This window comes from Pteropus alecto, unplaced genomic scaffold (genome assembly GCF_000325575.1).
Source record: "Pteropus alecto unplaced genomic scaffold, ASM32557v1 scaffold152, whole genome shotgun sequence".
Taxonomy (NCBI): Eukaryota; Metazoa; Chordata; class Mammalia; order Chiroptera; family Pteropodidae; genus Pteropus; species Pteropus alecto.
The window spans coordinates 10,704,154-10,717,971 of record NW_006432227.1 but is presented as its reverse complement, the minus strand read 5'-3'; the positions used below and the strand labels follow the sequence as shown (position 1 = coordinate 10,717,971).

Sequence of the window (13,818 nt, the reverse complement as noted above, 5' to 3'; positions counted from 1 at the left end):
GTCTTGCCTTTTCTATAAAAATTGTATTTCAGGGCAGCCAAATAATCGATGAGGATAAATTGTTCTCTATAGAAGAATTCTGGCTAACTAATACACAAGGAATGACCATGTGGAAATGGCCATTTCAATCCTTAATGAAACACTGAACCTAGGCAACGATTGTCTGTTGGTGACTGCTACAGCGCTAGGTGAAATGTTCATAACGGAACTTGTAGAGGACAGAGCAGCTTAATGTCACCTGGACTGGTTGTTGACATTTCTGAAAGTGAGGCAACCAGACATCATGAGTTCTTGCTATAATTCCACAGGAAGTTCACAGGATAAGAAATATTATTACCTAAAAAACATTTCAAGTTTACTTGAATCAAGTCTCAGATCTAACTAACATTTTACAGGAAATACAGAGAATGGAGGAACAAATGAAAAACAACACGGAAAAGCGATAGTGCAATTCTAGAATTTGGAACATAAAGGATAAATAATGCAGTTTCTCCTACAAATTCATGAGAGGGAGGAGGGACTATGCAGACTGAAATATTTAACAGACAGTAACCATTGCAGCCTATGGGTGTCATTTGTTTGTATTATTAGAATAACCAATTGTAAAAGAGCGAATTTGAGACAACTGGGGACCTTTGAGCATGCACCTGGGTATTAGAATACTTAAGATATTATTATTTGTTGGGTATGATAACACGCACGTGGGTGTTTTGTTTGTTTGTTTTTTTGTTTTGTCTTAAAACTGCTTAAATGCGTATAAAGTACTTTATGAGGAAAATGTCACAATGTCTGGTATCTCTTCAAATATGCCAGATGCCAGTGTGTGTGTTGTGGGAAGGGAGGGGCAGGAGGTAGTGATGAGTAAATGAAATGATATTTGCAAGATGTTGATAATCGTTGATGCTCAGTGATAGGTGTATGAAGATTCATTATAGTACTCTGCCTACCATTGTGTGTGTTGGGAAAGTTCCATAATAAAAAAATTTAAAACTAAAAAATTATGTTTGAGGACATCAAAATATATAGAAATGAAATTCCATATATGAATAAATAATCTGAGAAAAAACAAACTACTTTTTGCTGATTCCTTCTCTATATTTGAAATGGAATGCTCCAAACCTTATCTGACTAGTTTTGAAATTGATGATTTAAAAAAAAAATAAATCATCTTTTATGTTCTTTTAGAACCTAACGCTACCACCAGTTTAAATGGAAGGAGCATCAAAACTATGAATTTAAGGAAGAAAGTCAGTGAAATAAAAGATCTGTGATATGCTTAGTGAACACGTCTTCCCTGTCGCAAAGAAATAGTTTAGAGATGGAAAGAGAACATAAATTCTGGAGATCAATTGTCTGTGATCTTTAAAGAGATAAAGGTGCCGATTTTTCTTTTTTTTCCCTAAAATCTGAAGGTGTAGATCACAAATTGAAACAAAATTGTGAGTGGTGGGAGGGAAACAACACTCACAGGTAGCTGTGCTTTTTCCAGAGATACCGTGAAGCGAGCCAGCAGCAGTCAGGGGTTAAGAACAAGTCCACTCGCCATATGCCCAACACATTCCATATAATGACAGCTGGAGATCTAATTTTAAAAACACACTACATTTTCGAAATACTTCGGAAACATCTATCTAAACAGTGGATTAGGGCTTGATTTAAAAAATAAATAATTGAAACACCGAAAGCTCATTGAAGGAAAGATGCTATGTGGATGCTTCCCCATTGAAACAAAGCCCTTTGTGTCCAGCAACTTGTTTTCTGCTGATTGAAACCACTGAACATTTTAATTTTCAAATTGTGAGGGAAAATGATTTACTCTTAATCACTGGGTTGTTTTTAACAATTGGGACAATAACAACAACTGGGAAAATAAAGGCATTTATAAGATGCTTAAACCAGAGCACACTCCTAGGTCAGGTTCCCATGAGCCAGACGCAGGTGGAAGGTTGCACGCAGGCCCCGTGTTGGGGCCTCTCAGAAGCTCGCCTGTGAGGGTGAGGGAAGCGGAGTGGGCACAGGAAGAAGCTGAGCTGTGATGCGGCTGCCAAGGTCTTAGCCAGTAATACCACAGGGAGATCCGAGCAGAAATGGCCTTTCGATTTTCCTCATGGAGGTGAGTGCCAGGCCCTTCTATCCTCACATAAGCCCATCTCCAGATGGCACCAAAAATGATAAAGTTGAGTCAACCTGAGCAGGACTCACCGATGAGTCCCCTGTGCAGGAGCCATAGCCAACTCTTTGACTGTTTAGGAAATGGATGTTTTGGTCCTGACGGGGAGATCTAGGAAGTAACATGACCCATCCCTTACAGTCCACCCCCTGAGCCTCCCATATGTAATACCTTCATATAGTAATGTCATGTATATGAAGGTATTAGCACCATACGATTCTGAATGATCTCTTTTTCTAGGGAAACTTATAAAAGGAAGGTTTGGGGGATAACTACAGCCCCTGCCACTATAGCCAGTATCATTTTCTCCATCCTCTACTGTCTTTTCTAGGTTCCCCACCTCCTCAGACAGCGTGACTGCTAGCCTGGGTTGCTTACCTGGAGGGGTGACCCAGGCTCTCATCCCCAAGTGCTCTGAGCCATAGGTCACCATGAAGACATGGCTGTGTAGTAAATGGCCAAATTCAAGCCATACCTACTGTACTTGCTCATTTACTATCAAAATCTGGCAAGGGAGTACCCGGGCCAACCCAGAGAATCACCTGAGCAGCATTCCTAGCTTACAGTTTAATGGAATCCTTGCTGTGTAGCCTGGTAGAATTGTTCTCTCTCTGGGGATCGGGACCCAAGAGGTTCAATGTGCAGTGACAAGAAAGCACGAATTCCCCAATCAGGTCGTCGGGAGGAATGGTAAATGGGGCCTACTGCCATTCTCGTTTAATGGACCCATCAGCTTCACCCACTGGGAGCACAGCACTGTATAATGGGCACTGATTTAATGTCACCTCATCCTCACATGGCGTAATGTCCAGGCCGTTACCTGAGCTGTGTTTTCAAAAGGCTCAACTGGGCAGGCAGTGTGTGGGTGTGGGAGCGTGTGGGACCCAGTGGGTTCCAGGGTCATACACCTGCTGTTGCTCTTTCTTTACCATTAAATGGGACCCTTGGTCCAGGGTTACATTATGTGGGATCCCATGTCAGTTTCTCGAATAATCTATAAGCTCATAGATGGTGGCGGTGGCTGAGTCCCTGTGGGTAGGAATAGCAAAGCCACTTCTTGAGTATGTGCCAATTCCAGCCAAGATACGTCATTGTCACTTCCAGATTGAAAAGGATTCCATGTAATCAAGTTGTTAACAAGTAACTGGTCTCTTCGGGAGAGGGCTGGGGCCTCCATGTGGCTTCTGTTGGTGGCAGGTTGGATATTCAATAGTTTCAGTAGATACATTAGGTAATTAGTTGACGTTATGGAGGTCTGCTTTCAGTTATCAGGATCCCTGGTTTTGAAGGGGGCCAGAATGGTGACTTACATCAGGACACGTTGGGGACCATCACCCTTGCAGCGTTGAGTGTATTCAAGGTGGCAGACCTGAACTGGAATCAGCAGCTTCGAAAATAATTATCTTGCTCATTTTTATTAATCTTAGAAAATATGTTTAGTGCAATTTCAATGTTTAATGTAAGAAGTGTTTGGGGTCTTTATCTAGAAGTTTGGTGATGCTTCTGTGACCATGAGTATGCCGCCGGGGGAACTTAACTCTTGTTGATATCGATTAGCCTGTGGTAAAAACTGGTTTCGTTGTATGTTGTTTTGCTTAAAGTCACCTCTCGAATGTCCAGTCCCTGCACCCACCAATGCAGTCCTCCCAGCTGCCTCACCACAGGGGCAGTTTTGACAACTGCAGGGCTATTGCACGCCCAAGGCCATCAGTACTCCCTTCCCCCGAGTGGTGGTGCCCCCACTGACCGTGGGACAGCTGGTGGCCCAGTTCCAGACCCCATTAAAAAGCCTCCGTCCTTGGCCCAATCCTGGCCCCGACGGTTTTAGTTATGCTTCCCAGAGAAACAAGCTCAGATGGAGATTCACGCGCAGCACTTTTATTGGGGAGTGCAGTATATTCAGGAGCAACACCTATAAAGGAGAAAAAGAGGGGTCCACACTGGGAGAAGCTGAACTATGATTCAGTTGCAATAAAGGCCTTAGGCAACCCCATGGAGAGTTCTGGAACCGAGAAGCCTTCTGAGTTGTCCTAATCATGGCAAGGCGGCAGCCAGCAGATGCAGGCTGCTCCTGCAGAGGCAGCATGGCCTTGGGCAGCGTGGCTTCCTTCTGCTAAGGGCCATTCTCAGAGGGGACTCATGTGTGAGACAGCAAAGGCCAGCTCTGGGGGAACCAGGGCCTCAGTCCTGGAGGGGAGATGTGGGTGCACACGAACGCATCCTGTTGCAACAGGTACGTACGGAGTTCACGTACCCGTGGTAAGGAGATCAGACAGGCATCCAACGAGCCCAGATTTTACCGTCACACCCTAGTCACTAGGGATCTTGGGAGAAGACCTGGGCTCAGCTAATTGTTGTGACCATACATGTCGTTCCTAGAGGAATTGCAGATAATAAAGACAGTAAAGTAGCAGAGGTTTAGTGTCTGAGAAGCATGAACATCCACTTTGATGGGTAAAATAAGGAAAGAAGGAGGGAGGGAAGGAAGGAAGGAGGGCAGGAAAACAGGGAGGGAGGGAGGAAAATAAAACAACAAAAGTTAAGTCCTCCCAACTCACTGCAGCGGCCGCTTCTGCTTAACGAAAGATCATTTTTATAAAAAGTTCATCTTTCTACCTCCCCGCCTTTTAATAAACGACATTTACCACTTTCTGGCATGGCTGGGGAGGGCATATTCCAATACCATGATCCTGAATTCTACTATAATTAAAAATATATATGAAGTTGGAATCAACAAAACGACGTGCCTATTAATGTGTGTGGCATTATGGATGTCCAAATAAATGTAACCTATGTCTCCCTAAAGTCAAAATAGTGTAGGTAGAAGCAGAAAAAAATCGTTTCAAATTATTTTACCTTTGTAGCTGCAAATTATTTTAAATCCCTCAAAAACCAGTAGTTGAAGTGGTTTCTTCAGATCTGCAAGCCTGGGCACAAGCTTGTGTCCTTTCGAACTCCGTTGAATTCCTCAGAAGTCTGTTTCAGGGGCCTGTAACCCTTTCACCTCGTTCAACATTAATTCACAGCCAGGACTTTTATCTTCAAAAAACTTCAGGGTTTATTTCCCTGTGAAATTCTGTAAGTTGGAGATTATGAGCATGAGACAATCAGTTTGGGTTCTTGTTTAAAGATTTTTAAATGCACTCCATTTCCATCCCTGTGAATGTAGTGTGTAATGGATTTTATGGGGATCTAAAATATACCATCTTGCTTTATCTTTATTCTTCAGAAAATTAGATTCCTGGCTAGGTGGATTTTCAACAAACTAAAGACAGACTTTCTATGCATTCATTAAGACATTTATTTAAAAGAAAGAAATGAAGAAAAAAAGATATTTGTTGATGCTGTTGGGTTCATTTTGAAACACACACATGCGTGCGCGCGCACATACCCATACGATGCACATGTCTAACTCCCTCTCCTCGCCCAAATATAATAAATGTTTGGACTTTAGTTTGCAGGCAACGGCCAAAGAGAGGAAGTCAGAGGCTGCTGCTATAGCCCTGGGATCCCGTAAAGCCGGTCGAAAGGTGGAAGCCAGCCAAGGTGCTTCTGGATGCTGAGATGTTTGCTTCTTGCTCATGGAGCCGAGAGAATTGAATGAGATTGCTCAGGCACATCCCTAGCTTGGTGGCGGCACAGCAGCATTTCGTAAAACCCACAGTCCCTCACCTGCAATCCCCAAATCCTCAGAGCTCTGAACACTGAAAGATTTTCTGTAAACCATGCGGTATCCGAACCTGCACGAACAACTATTACTAGGACTTGGTGTGCGTGGAACACGTTCCTCTCTAGAAACAGTCATGTGCTCCCTTCTCGGGAGGTCCCCAGGCCCCGTGGAGCTCTGCTATGTACAGTGTGGGCATCGTATTAACTTTAAAACCCCAGATTTGGGAATCTCTAAACATACCTGACTTCCAGTATCTGTGTGGTTCTTAGATAAGGATTTGTGGACCCGCCCTCGTTGGCTCCCTTTTCCTTCCCTTTTTCCAAACGTGACCCCCCTCTTTCCTTCCCTGGCTTTCACTGGCCAATGGGGAATAAAAGCTACCCTTGAACAGGCGTCCGGTCCTGTGTGTGTCGGCACCTGTTAGGCACCTTGTCTCTCAGTTTTCAGAACTCTTCTGATGCCTCTGCAAAGGATTTGTAACTAGTCTGATTTTAGATGAGGAATCTGAGACAGAAACGAAGGAACTCAGCCAAGGTCAGGAACTACCAAGGCCCAAGTAGGACTGCGCCCCAGGCTCTGAGTACACAGCTGCTGCTCCTTCTGCAGGCCAGGCTGGGATTGACTTGAAGAAATACTATTTCTTAGGGAGCACTTAGTATTCAGCCAAGACACGTCCCCTGTGTATTGAGAGGCAGTTAAGTGTAATGCAGTGGTTCTCAAGGTGCGATCCGGTAACCCCTGGGTGTCCAGGGACCCTTTCAAGGGGTTTGCCTAGTCAATGCTATGTTTATGACATCTAAGATGTAATCCGCCCTTGACACTCTCGTTCTCTCATTAAGTTACAGTGGAGTTTCCAGTATCCGTGACATGTGTCATACAATAGATTAAATACGGAAGCAGATATGACAATCCAGCTGTCTTCTGTGAAGCTGGATATGAAAGATAATTGCAAAAATGTCAAATCAATCCACTCTTCCCACTACAGGTATTTTTTTTTTTTAAGGGAATACAGGTTTGTTTGTTTGTTTTTTTCCATAAAAATATATTAATGTCAATGCAAAATTTTATTATTTTTAAGTGAATTAACACTTAAAAATTTTCTCAGTCTTAATTTCTAATACAGTAAGTAGTGATAGATGCAACCAACAAAAACAAAAGCTCTTCAGCGTCCTCGCTACTTTTAGAGCGGAAAGGGCTTCCGAGATCAAAAGATTCAGGAGCTCCCTGTGGACTAGTTGAGAATGCAGACTCTGGAGGTAACTACCTAGATCCACGCCCTGACACTGCCACTTATCAGCTCTGGAGCCTTCTGCTTGCCTCAGTTTCCCCACCTGGATAAATGGAACTAGTACCTACTTCGGAGTTGTTCTGAGAATGTTAGCAGATGCAATGTGCATGCAACAGTATCTGGCAATCTGGGGGATGAGGTATTTGTTTTTGCTCTTATAGTTACGGATTTTTACATAGTATATATTTTTGTGTTTATTTCCGGGAAAAATTCCCCCAAGTTTCAAGATGGATACAAAAATATACTATCAAATTATCCAAATATATTTCATTCACTCGAATTAAAAATAGCAAAGGCATCTTGGAAGAAGAGTCGTGCTTTAAACATAAATGTTACAGGAGTTTCCATTTACTGTTAATTTAATATTCTCTTCTGCTTTTGGCACTAAGCAGTATAAAACTCTCTTTGGAAAAAACTAAAACCCCTCACCTTTAGAAGCAGAGTCTGATTTTCCACACTGGTAGATGCCATTTTGGAGAATGGGGCATCCTAGGCAGGGCAACGTGCGTGAGACGCCTTATCCCAGGTGACAGTGGTACTTGAGGTTGGAGTACTGGCTGTTGTCATTAATAATAAAAGAAAAGGGAATAATACAACGAATGCCTCGAATTCAGGATTTAGAGGTCACGTCCAATGAAATCAACGTTACCGATTTAGGAAACAGATTTGATATAGTTAATATAGTTTTAATGCTATTCCTGTAATTTTAGATTTATACTAAATATAAGTGCAGTCTTTCCTCTAAAGAAATGCATCGTTTGCTCAGCAGTTAATATTAAAAGGTTTTTTGAAGGAGGTGAAATAGTTTGACTTTGCAGAGTACAGTGGCCAGCACGTGTGAGGAAAAACAGGTTTTCCTTGTCTGCCAATTGCTGCTGTATGCCACAGAGGAGTCATACCGCCCTGAGCACCCAGCTTCACCCATAAATCGCCAATAAATTACTACTCTAACATTAAAACGCTTGCAGCAGTATTAACAAGCTAACCATATCTTCCTAATCTCCATCAATTTTGGTGTCATCATGTACTGATTACGAATGACTCTAAATAGTGACGTGCATTCATCAAAGCACTTACGAATTTCTCTAGACAACCAGAAAGTATTTTGCAAAAATAGTCTGCACATTCACTTGGCAACACAGCTGGTCTCTTGCACATAAATTATTGTGAATTCCAAATTAATAATGTCCAACTCGACTCGAAATCTTAAAAGTGTTTAGAAATAACTAAGGTGGAGGAAAGCAGTTTAACAATTATGAATTCGCAAAGAACCCAAATTGGTGGGGGGCAAAACTCGTTCACATTCTAGGCAATAAAGGTGATATTTTCTTTCATGCGTGTAAGCAACATTCGTTATTCATGCGTGTACCGGGCATGTAACACTAATATAAACATTAGATTCCCTGTATTGCTAGATTTAGAACAAGACTCTTTCAGAGCTGCTGTAAATTTCATGGATTGGAGAAAATGTTTACAGCCCACTGAGTGTGCTCCTTAGGATGGCATGACGCCAAGGATACTGTTCCAGTGCATTACAAGATTAAGAATGTTGGACCGGAAATTGCTATCTCTGGCTTCCTTCTGTGTCTCCTTAAAAAAGTTACTGACCTTCCTTGAGTCTATTTCCTTATCTGTAGAATAGGAATGCTAACTACACCTCACGGCGGAGAGAAAAAGAGGGTGCACAAAAGCACCTTATACTTATTCACTAAAATAAATTCACAGCCCACAAGGCAGGAAGACTAGATTAAGCTTGTGTCCAGTCTGCAGAAAACGCAGCACAACCAGCGCAGCCGCCACGGGCTTCGGTGACATGCGAGGAGAGGGAACAGATCATGTTTGCTCACTTTTGACCTCACTCTTTAAATAAAACGGCTTTATTGAGATATAATTCACATACCATACAATTCTCCCATTTAAAGTGTGCAATTTATTGTCTTTTAGTATATGAGAGTTGTGCAACCATCACCACAATCAATTTTGATGTGCCTTGATGTCTCGAGCTAAAGACAGACATGTCAATTTGCCAGGGCCATGAGGTCTTGAGACTGCTCCCAGGAGAAAAGCTTCCACACGAGTCACGGGTGGCCAGCTGCAGCGGCCAACGCCCACTCGGTACTAAAGAACCTGGAACTCGTTACTCTGGTGTCCACTGTAAATGGAGACAACCAGCTGTCTGGGAGACGACAGGCAATGAGGGGGAATGGCCACAGGGATTGCATTACAAACTTGGATTTAGCAAAAAGAGTTAATTTGGGGTTATTTTGGATTCATTTTAGATTTAATCAAAAAGAAATGTGAAAAGTAAAAACTTGGAGAAAGAACAGCACTATGTCAACAATACTGTGAGGAAATTTAAAATGATCAAACATGAAGATAAGGGTACCAGCATTCCCTGGGGTTTAAGCTGTTTGACAGGTTCCGCCCACTTCTCCAGTGTGAGGCGTGTGATGCCAGGAAAAGAACATGTAGCTGTGCAATGACCGATATGGGGGGAGGACCGGTAGCATGTCACCATGTGGAAAGGGCCAGGAAGCCCCAGGGATCTACGGAAGGCAGTGTGGGAACAGTGTAGCAAGAGAAAGAACACTAGACACACATCCGAGGAGGGAATGCCCAGGAGATAAACTCCCAGGCACGTCCACACTTTCCTACACCACAAAGTCTCCCCCAAATAAGTACTTTCTCATTTTCTTGTCTTGTTCATGCAATTATTATTAAGGAAATGATGTTTAAATCTTTTCTTAACCCTCCCTTTCAAATAGAATTTTACTCCAGAAAGGCAGAGAAACAGAATTTTATAAAATCACGATGTGGATAGAAGTGAGACAGTGGGTTCAGAATCAGAACTAAGAAGGTATCTCCTGAAGCTGGGGAGAAGTAGGTAATTAAATGGAGGGAGCATTTAACAGGTCAGCAGCCACACTGTCCTCATTTGCACCCACAGGTAAAAATGCTCAGAATTAAAAGGATGCAAACGAGGGACACTCTAGTGCTGGGCTGTGTGGTGATGGCAGGTTGGAGACAAGCGGGTGTTGGCTCCTGGGAGAGGTAGGCACAGTGCGGGGGACACTCCACGGACGCCTCGCAGCAGTCAGAAGCAATGAAATAGGCTAATCGTGTAGAGTGGATGGAAAAGCGGAACTGACAAGAGCTACAGCATCATGCATGTTAAGTGTAAATTAAAAACATACCTCTCGCGAAGCACCACCTCATTTCCCAGGATACAGATTTAAAATGTGTCAAACACAAGAGGGCGGGCACTTGTGCAAGAAGAATGTTAGAAAACAGGATGAAGAAGCATAATGAAAGCCAGGGGGCCCTCCACTGTGGGTGACAGTGAACCTGTGCACAGAGGAAAGAGAATTAACTCGACTCCACACACAAAGTTTGAAGAAAAGACTTCTCTACAAATGAGGACCGGGGAACACCTGCCGAGGGCAAGCTGGTCTCCTGGCGGCCTTGACCCACTACTGGGGGATAAGCGCTCCGACCACAGCACGGGCCACCTGCTGCGGCAGCCGTGGTTCCCTCAGGGAGAACTTGGCACTTACCCGTGCCCAGGACGGAATGAGCGAGGGCTCCGCTTTCAGGTTTAACACCAACAACACGTGAGATAAACACCACCTCATTTTACAGACTGAAAAATCAAACAAGTCAGTTTTTCAAAGCCACAAAGGTAGCTCAATCACTTTAATCTTCATGTTTAGCTTCATTTCCAATATATCAGTGTTTCTTCTAAACCACCTAAGCTGAGAATCATTTCAGAGATTTCACCCCCAGGTAATTTGTTTCTAAAATGAGACGTAAACATTTTACATTTATTTCCTTCCGAAAATGACTGCTCACGTAAAGGCGGCACTGGAACCAGCCGAGTGCACAGCGCGGTCGTTCTGTGGGTTCCCGTTCAGAAATAAGGACCCCGACATGCTCTTTAACTCGCCTGCATTTACTGAATGTGCCCAGAGACTTTCGCCACCTCATGGGCCGTGACACATTCAAATGGGTGACATTCAATAGTCTCCTTATGTAGGTTCCAGTGCCATAACCTGCTAAGTTATTCTTCTGAAAGTGAAACTACGTTTGGGTTGCACAAGCCACTTCGTTTCCCACATCCTTCTGACACCCGTAAGTCAGGTAAAAGCTGAGGTAACAAAGACGCTGCCTCGCAGCCGTGCAAGTCCTGAGTCCGGCAGACACCGCTCACTTTGTGAAAACATGATCTTTAAACCCTGTCCAGAAATGACATCTGAAAGCCAGTGATTCTGCCTTTTATTATTATTCTGAACAGATGAAGTACAGGACGAAGCAGCAGCAAAAAGGCTCTGTCACGCCACGTGGCTTCCGCTGGTCCTCAGGCAAGGACACCTGTGCAGGAGACGGATGACGCAATCCACGGCAGACCCTCAGAACATCACTTGGGCCCTAAAGTGCATCTGCTTGGTGGCATTGTTCTTCAGGCCTGTCTTCAGCATCCATTTCGACTTCATCCTCTGGACATATTGCATGTCCCGCTGGCTCCTAGGAGCTGCTCCTGTGGTTGGAAGGAAGGCACAGGACGGGACAAAGGGCTGTTAATTGCGACCAGAGACAAGCCAATTTTTGCAAAGAACTTCAAACTTAGTTTGGGGTTTTTTATGTTTTTTAAAAAAATGCTAACTTGGGTCTCCACACAATGAGGCTCTCCATGGGTTTCTGTGCACCCTCAAATTGCATCCCAGAACTTCAACAGATAATTTTTCTCTGGGATGAACCTCTTTAGTTTTCATCACCTGGAAAGAGTCTACAAGCTCAACAAGTGACAGCCCATCGATCTAAGGGGACAGAGGAATGCAGAACTCCTGACAAAAGTAACATGAAGTCGGCGCCTCAAGGCTCACAGGCAGCCACAGTGAAAGCAACTAGGTGCCCATCAACACAGTGGCCCTGGAAATGGATGTCGGCTGTGCAGCTTTCCAGACTGTGAAAACAGCTCTCCCCTCACTGCCTCTGGGCTTCTAGTGCACAGACGCTTTCCCTGGAGAGCTAAGGACAGGGCTGCACACAGCAGACACCAGAATATGTTTAAATAATTTCACAGTGACGAGGTATCCGGAGTAACAACTTCAGTGGCCTGCTTTATTCCTCTGCCTCTTACTAAGTTTTCTATGTGAAAGTTACAAAAAGAAGTGCTAGCTAGCCTTGATTATGTGCATGCACTCTATCACACATGATTATGACATTCAAGCCGCACAACTCCATGAGGTAAATCCTATTATCATCCTCTCCATTTTAGAAATGAGGAAAAAGAGGCTTAGGCGAATTACAATATTCATGCCTACCATGTAAGAACCTACGAGTGTAATAGATAGGTCATGTTTGACCCCACAGCTCAAGCTATTTGCACAAGGATACTATTTAATTCTTCCGTGTAACCTCCTGGATTATTTCAGCCTTTAACCGTTATTAAATAATTATTTTGGTAACGACAACTTTTGGAAAAAGTTAATGATGCATATGCAGTTTTAGAAAGTTACTGTGACAGGAATATAAGGGTTGAAGTCACAGGGCTTTGGCCATACTGCCGTAAACACATCAGGTGGGAATGGAAGCCAAGAGCCGAGAGGTTAAGGTTCCCCTAGGGAGGATCCATGAGGTCAAGATAAATGGAAGCGACTTCATCCCAGCCCCCTGCTGTGAAGCGCATTCCTGGGCAGGTCTGCAGCCCTCCACACCGGTGTACCTGTGCTGCCGGTCCATCCCAGGGCCCTGTACTGCTGGAGTACTCGGCCCACGGCCTTCTGGTTCTTGGCAACCGTCACAGCTCTTGACAATCCAAAGCGCTGTTTGTAGTACCTCATCAGAGAGCGATGACCTACTCTGGCACCTGTTTTCAAAAGAGCAATATTTAAACATGGAGATGGATAGTTTCTCAAGGCAGAGATATAAAGCAAGGGCTTTCCAAATCGAGCTGGAAAATGGACATGCCAGAGGGAACAGTGCTCTATCTGCTGGAGAAAGATGAAGCAGCATATTAAAAAATGAAAGAAAGAAAACCAAAAGACAGATTTTTTTTTTTTTTAAAGTCACTGTTAAGTGAAAAACTCAGTATCTTGTACTTATATACAATATGCCTCCCTAGACGTGCGCATAGCAACACCTTCTAACACAGATAACAGGACCCTAAGAGGTAAAGGATTGGAACTTTTTTTAATAGAAAGAAGATTAAGCACAGAGAGCAGTTGTGACGTTTCGGCCTACGAGCCACAGTCTGGGCAGAGGTCGATCCACCTTTCCTTTGCTGGCGATGCTGCCCCCAGCAAAGTGCTCTGCAGCAGTGGTTCCCAAACGAGGGTTTATTTTACGCCGTGGACATCTGGCAATGCCTGGAGACATTTCTGGTTATTACAGCTAGATGGAGGCTGAGGTACGTAGCGGCCCGGAGTCACATGCTCTAATGCACCGGACGACCCTCCACATCAAAGAATCATCTGGCCCAAAATGTCAGTAGTACCTGGGTTGAGAACACTGCCCTATTGTTTTACACACACACATTTTATTAAAATTATTGGGGTGGTATTAGTTAATAAAATAAAAAAGGTTACAAGTATACAATTCAATAATACGTCATGTGTATACTGCATTGTGTGTTCATCACCCAAAGTTAAATTTCCTTCCTTCACCAGATACTTGACCCCCTTTACTCCTATC

The 13,818-nt window shown here is 43.7% G+C and overlaps 1 protein-coding gene across 1 annotated transcript in view; it reads right to left on the bottom strand.

Moving 5' to 3' along the window:
- Nucleotides 1-10,785: 10,785 nt before the first annotated feature.
- The window catches only part of ZNF622 (zinc finger protein 622), a 12,300-nt gene continuing 9,267 nt past the window's right edge, over nt 10,786-13,818 (bottom strand). The window contains exons 5-6 of the mRNA XM_006907124.3: nt 12,851-12,994; nt 10,786-11,662 (exon numbers count right to left, since the gene is read on the bottom strand). Coding sequence (XP_006907186.1) covers nt 11,535-11,662; nt 12,851-12,994 — 272 coding nt within the window. The 3' untranslated portion in view covers nt 10,786-11,534. The remainder of the gene's footprint in view (nt 11,663-12,850; nt 12,995-13,818) is intronic.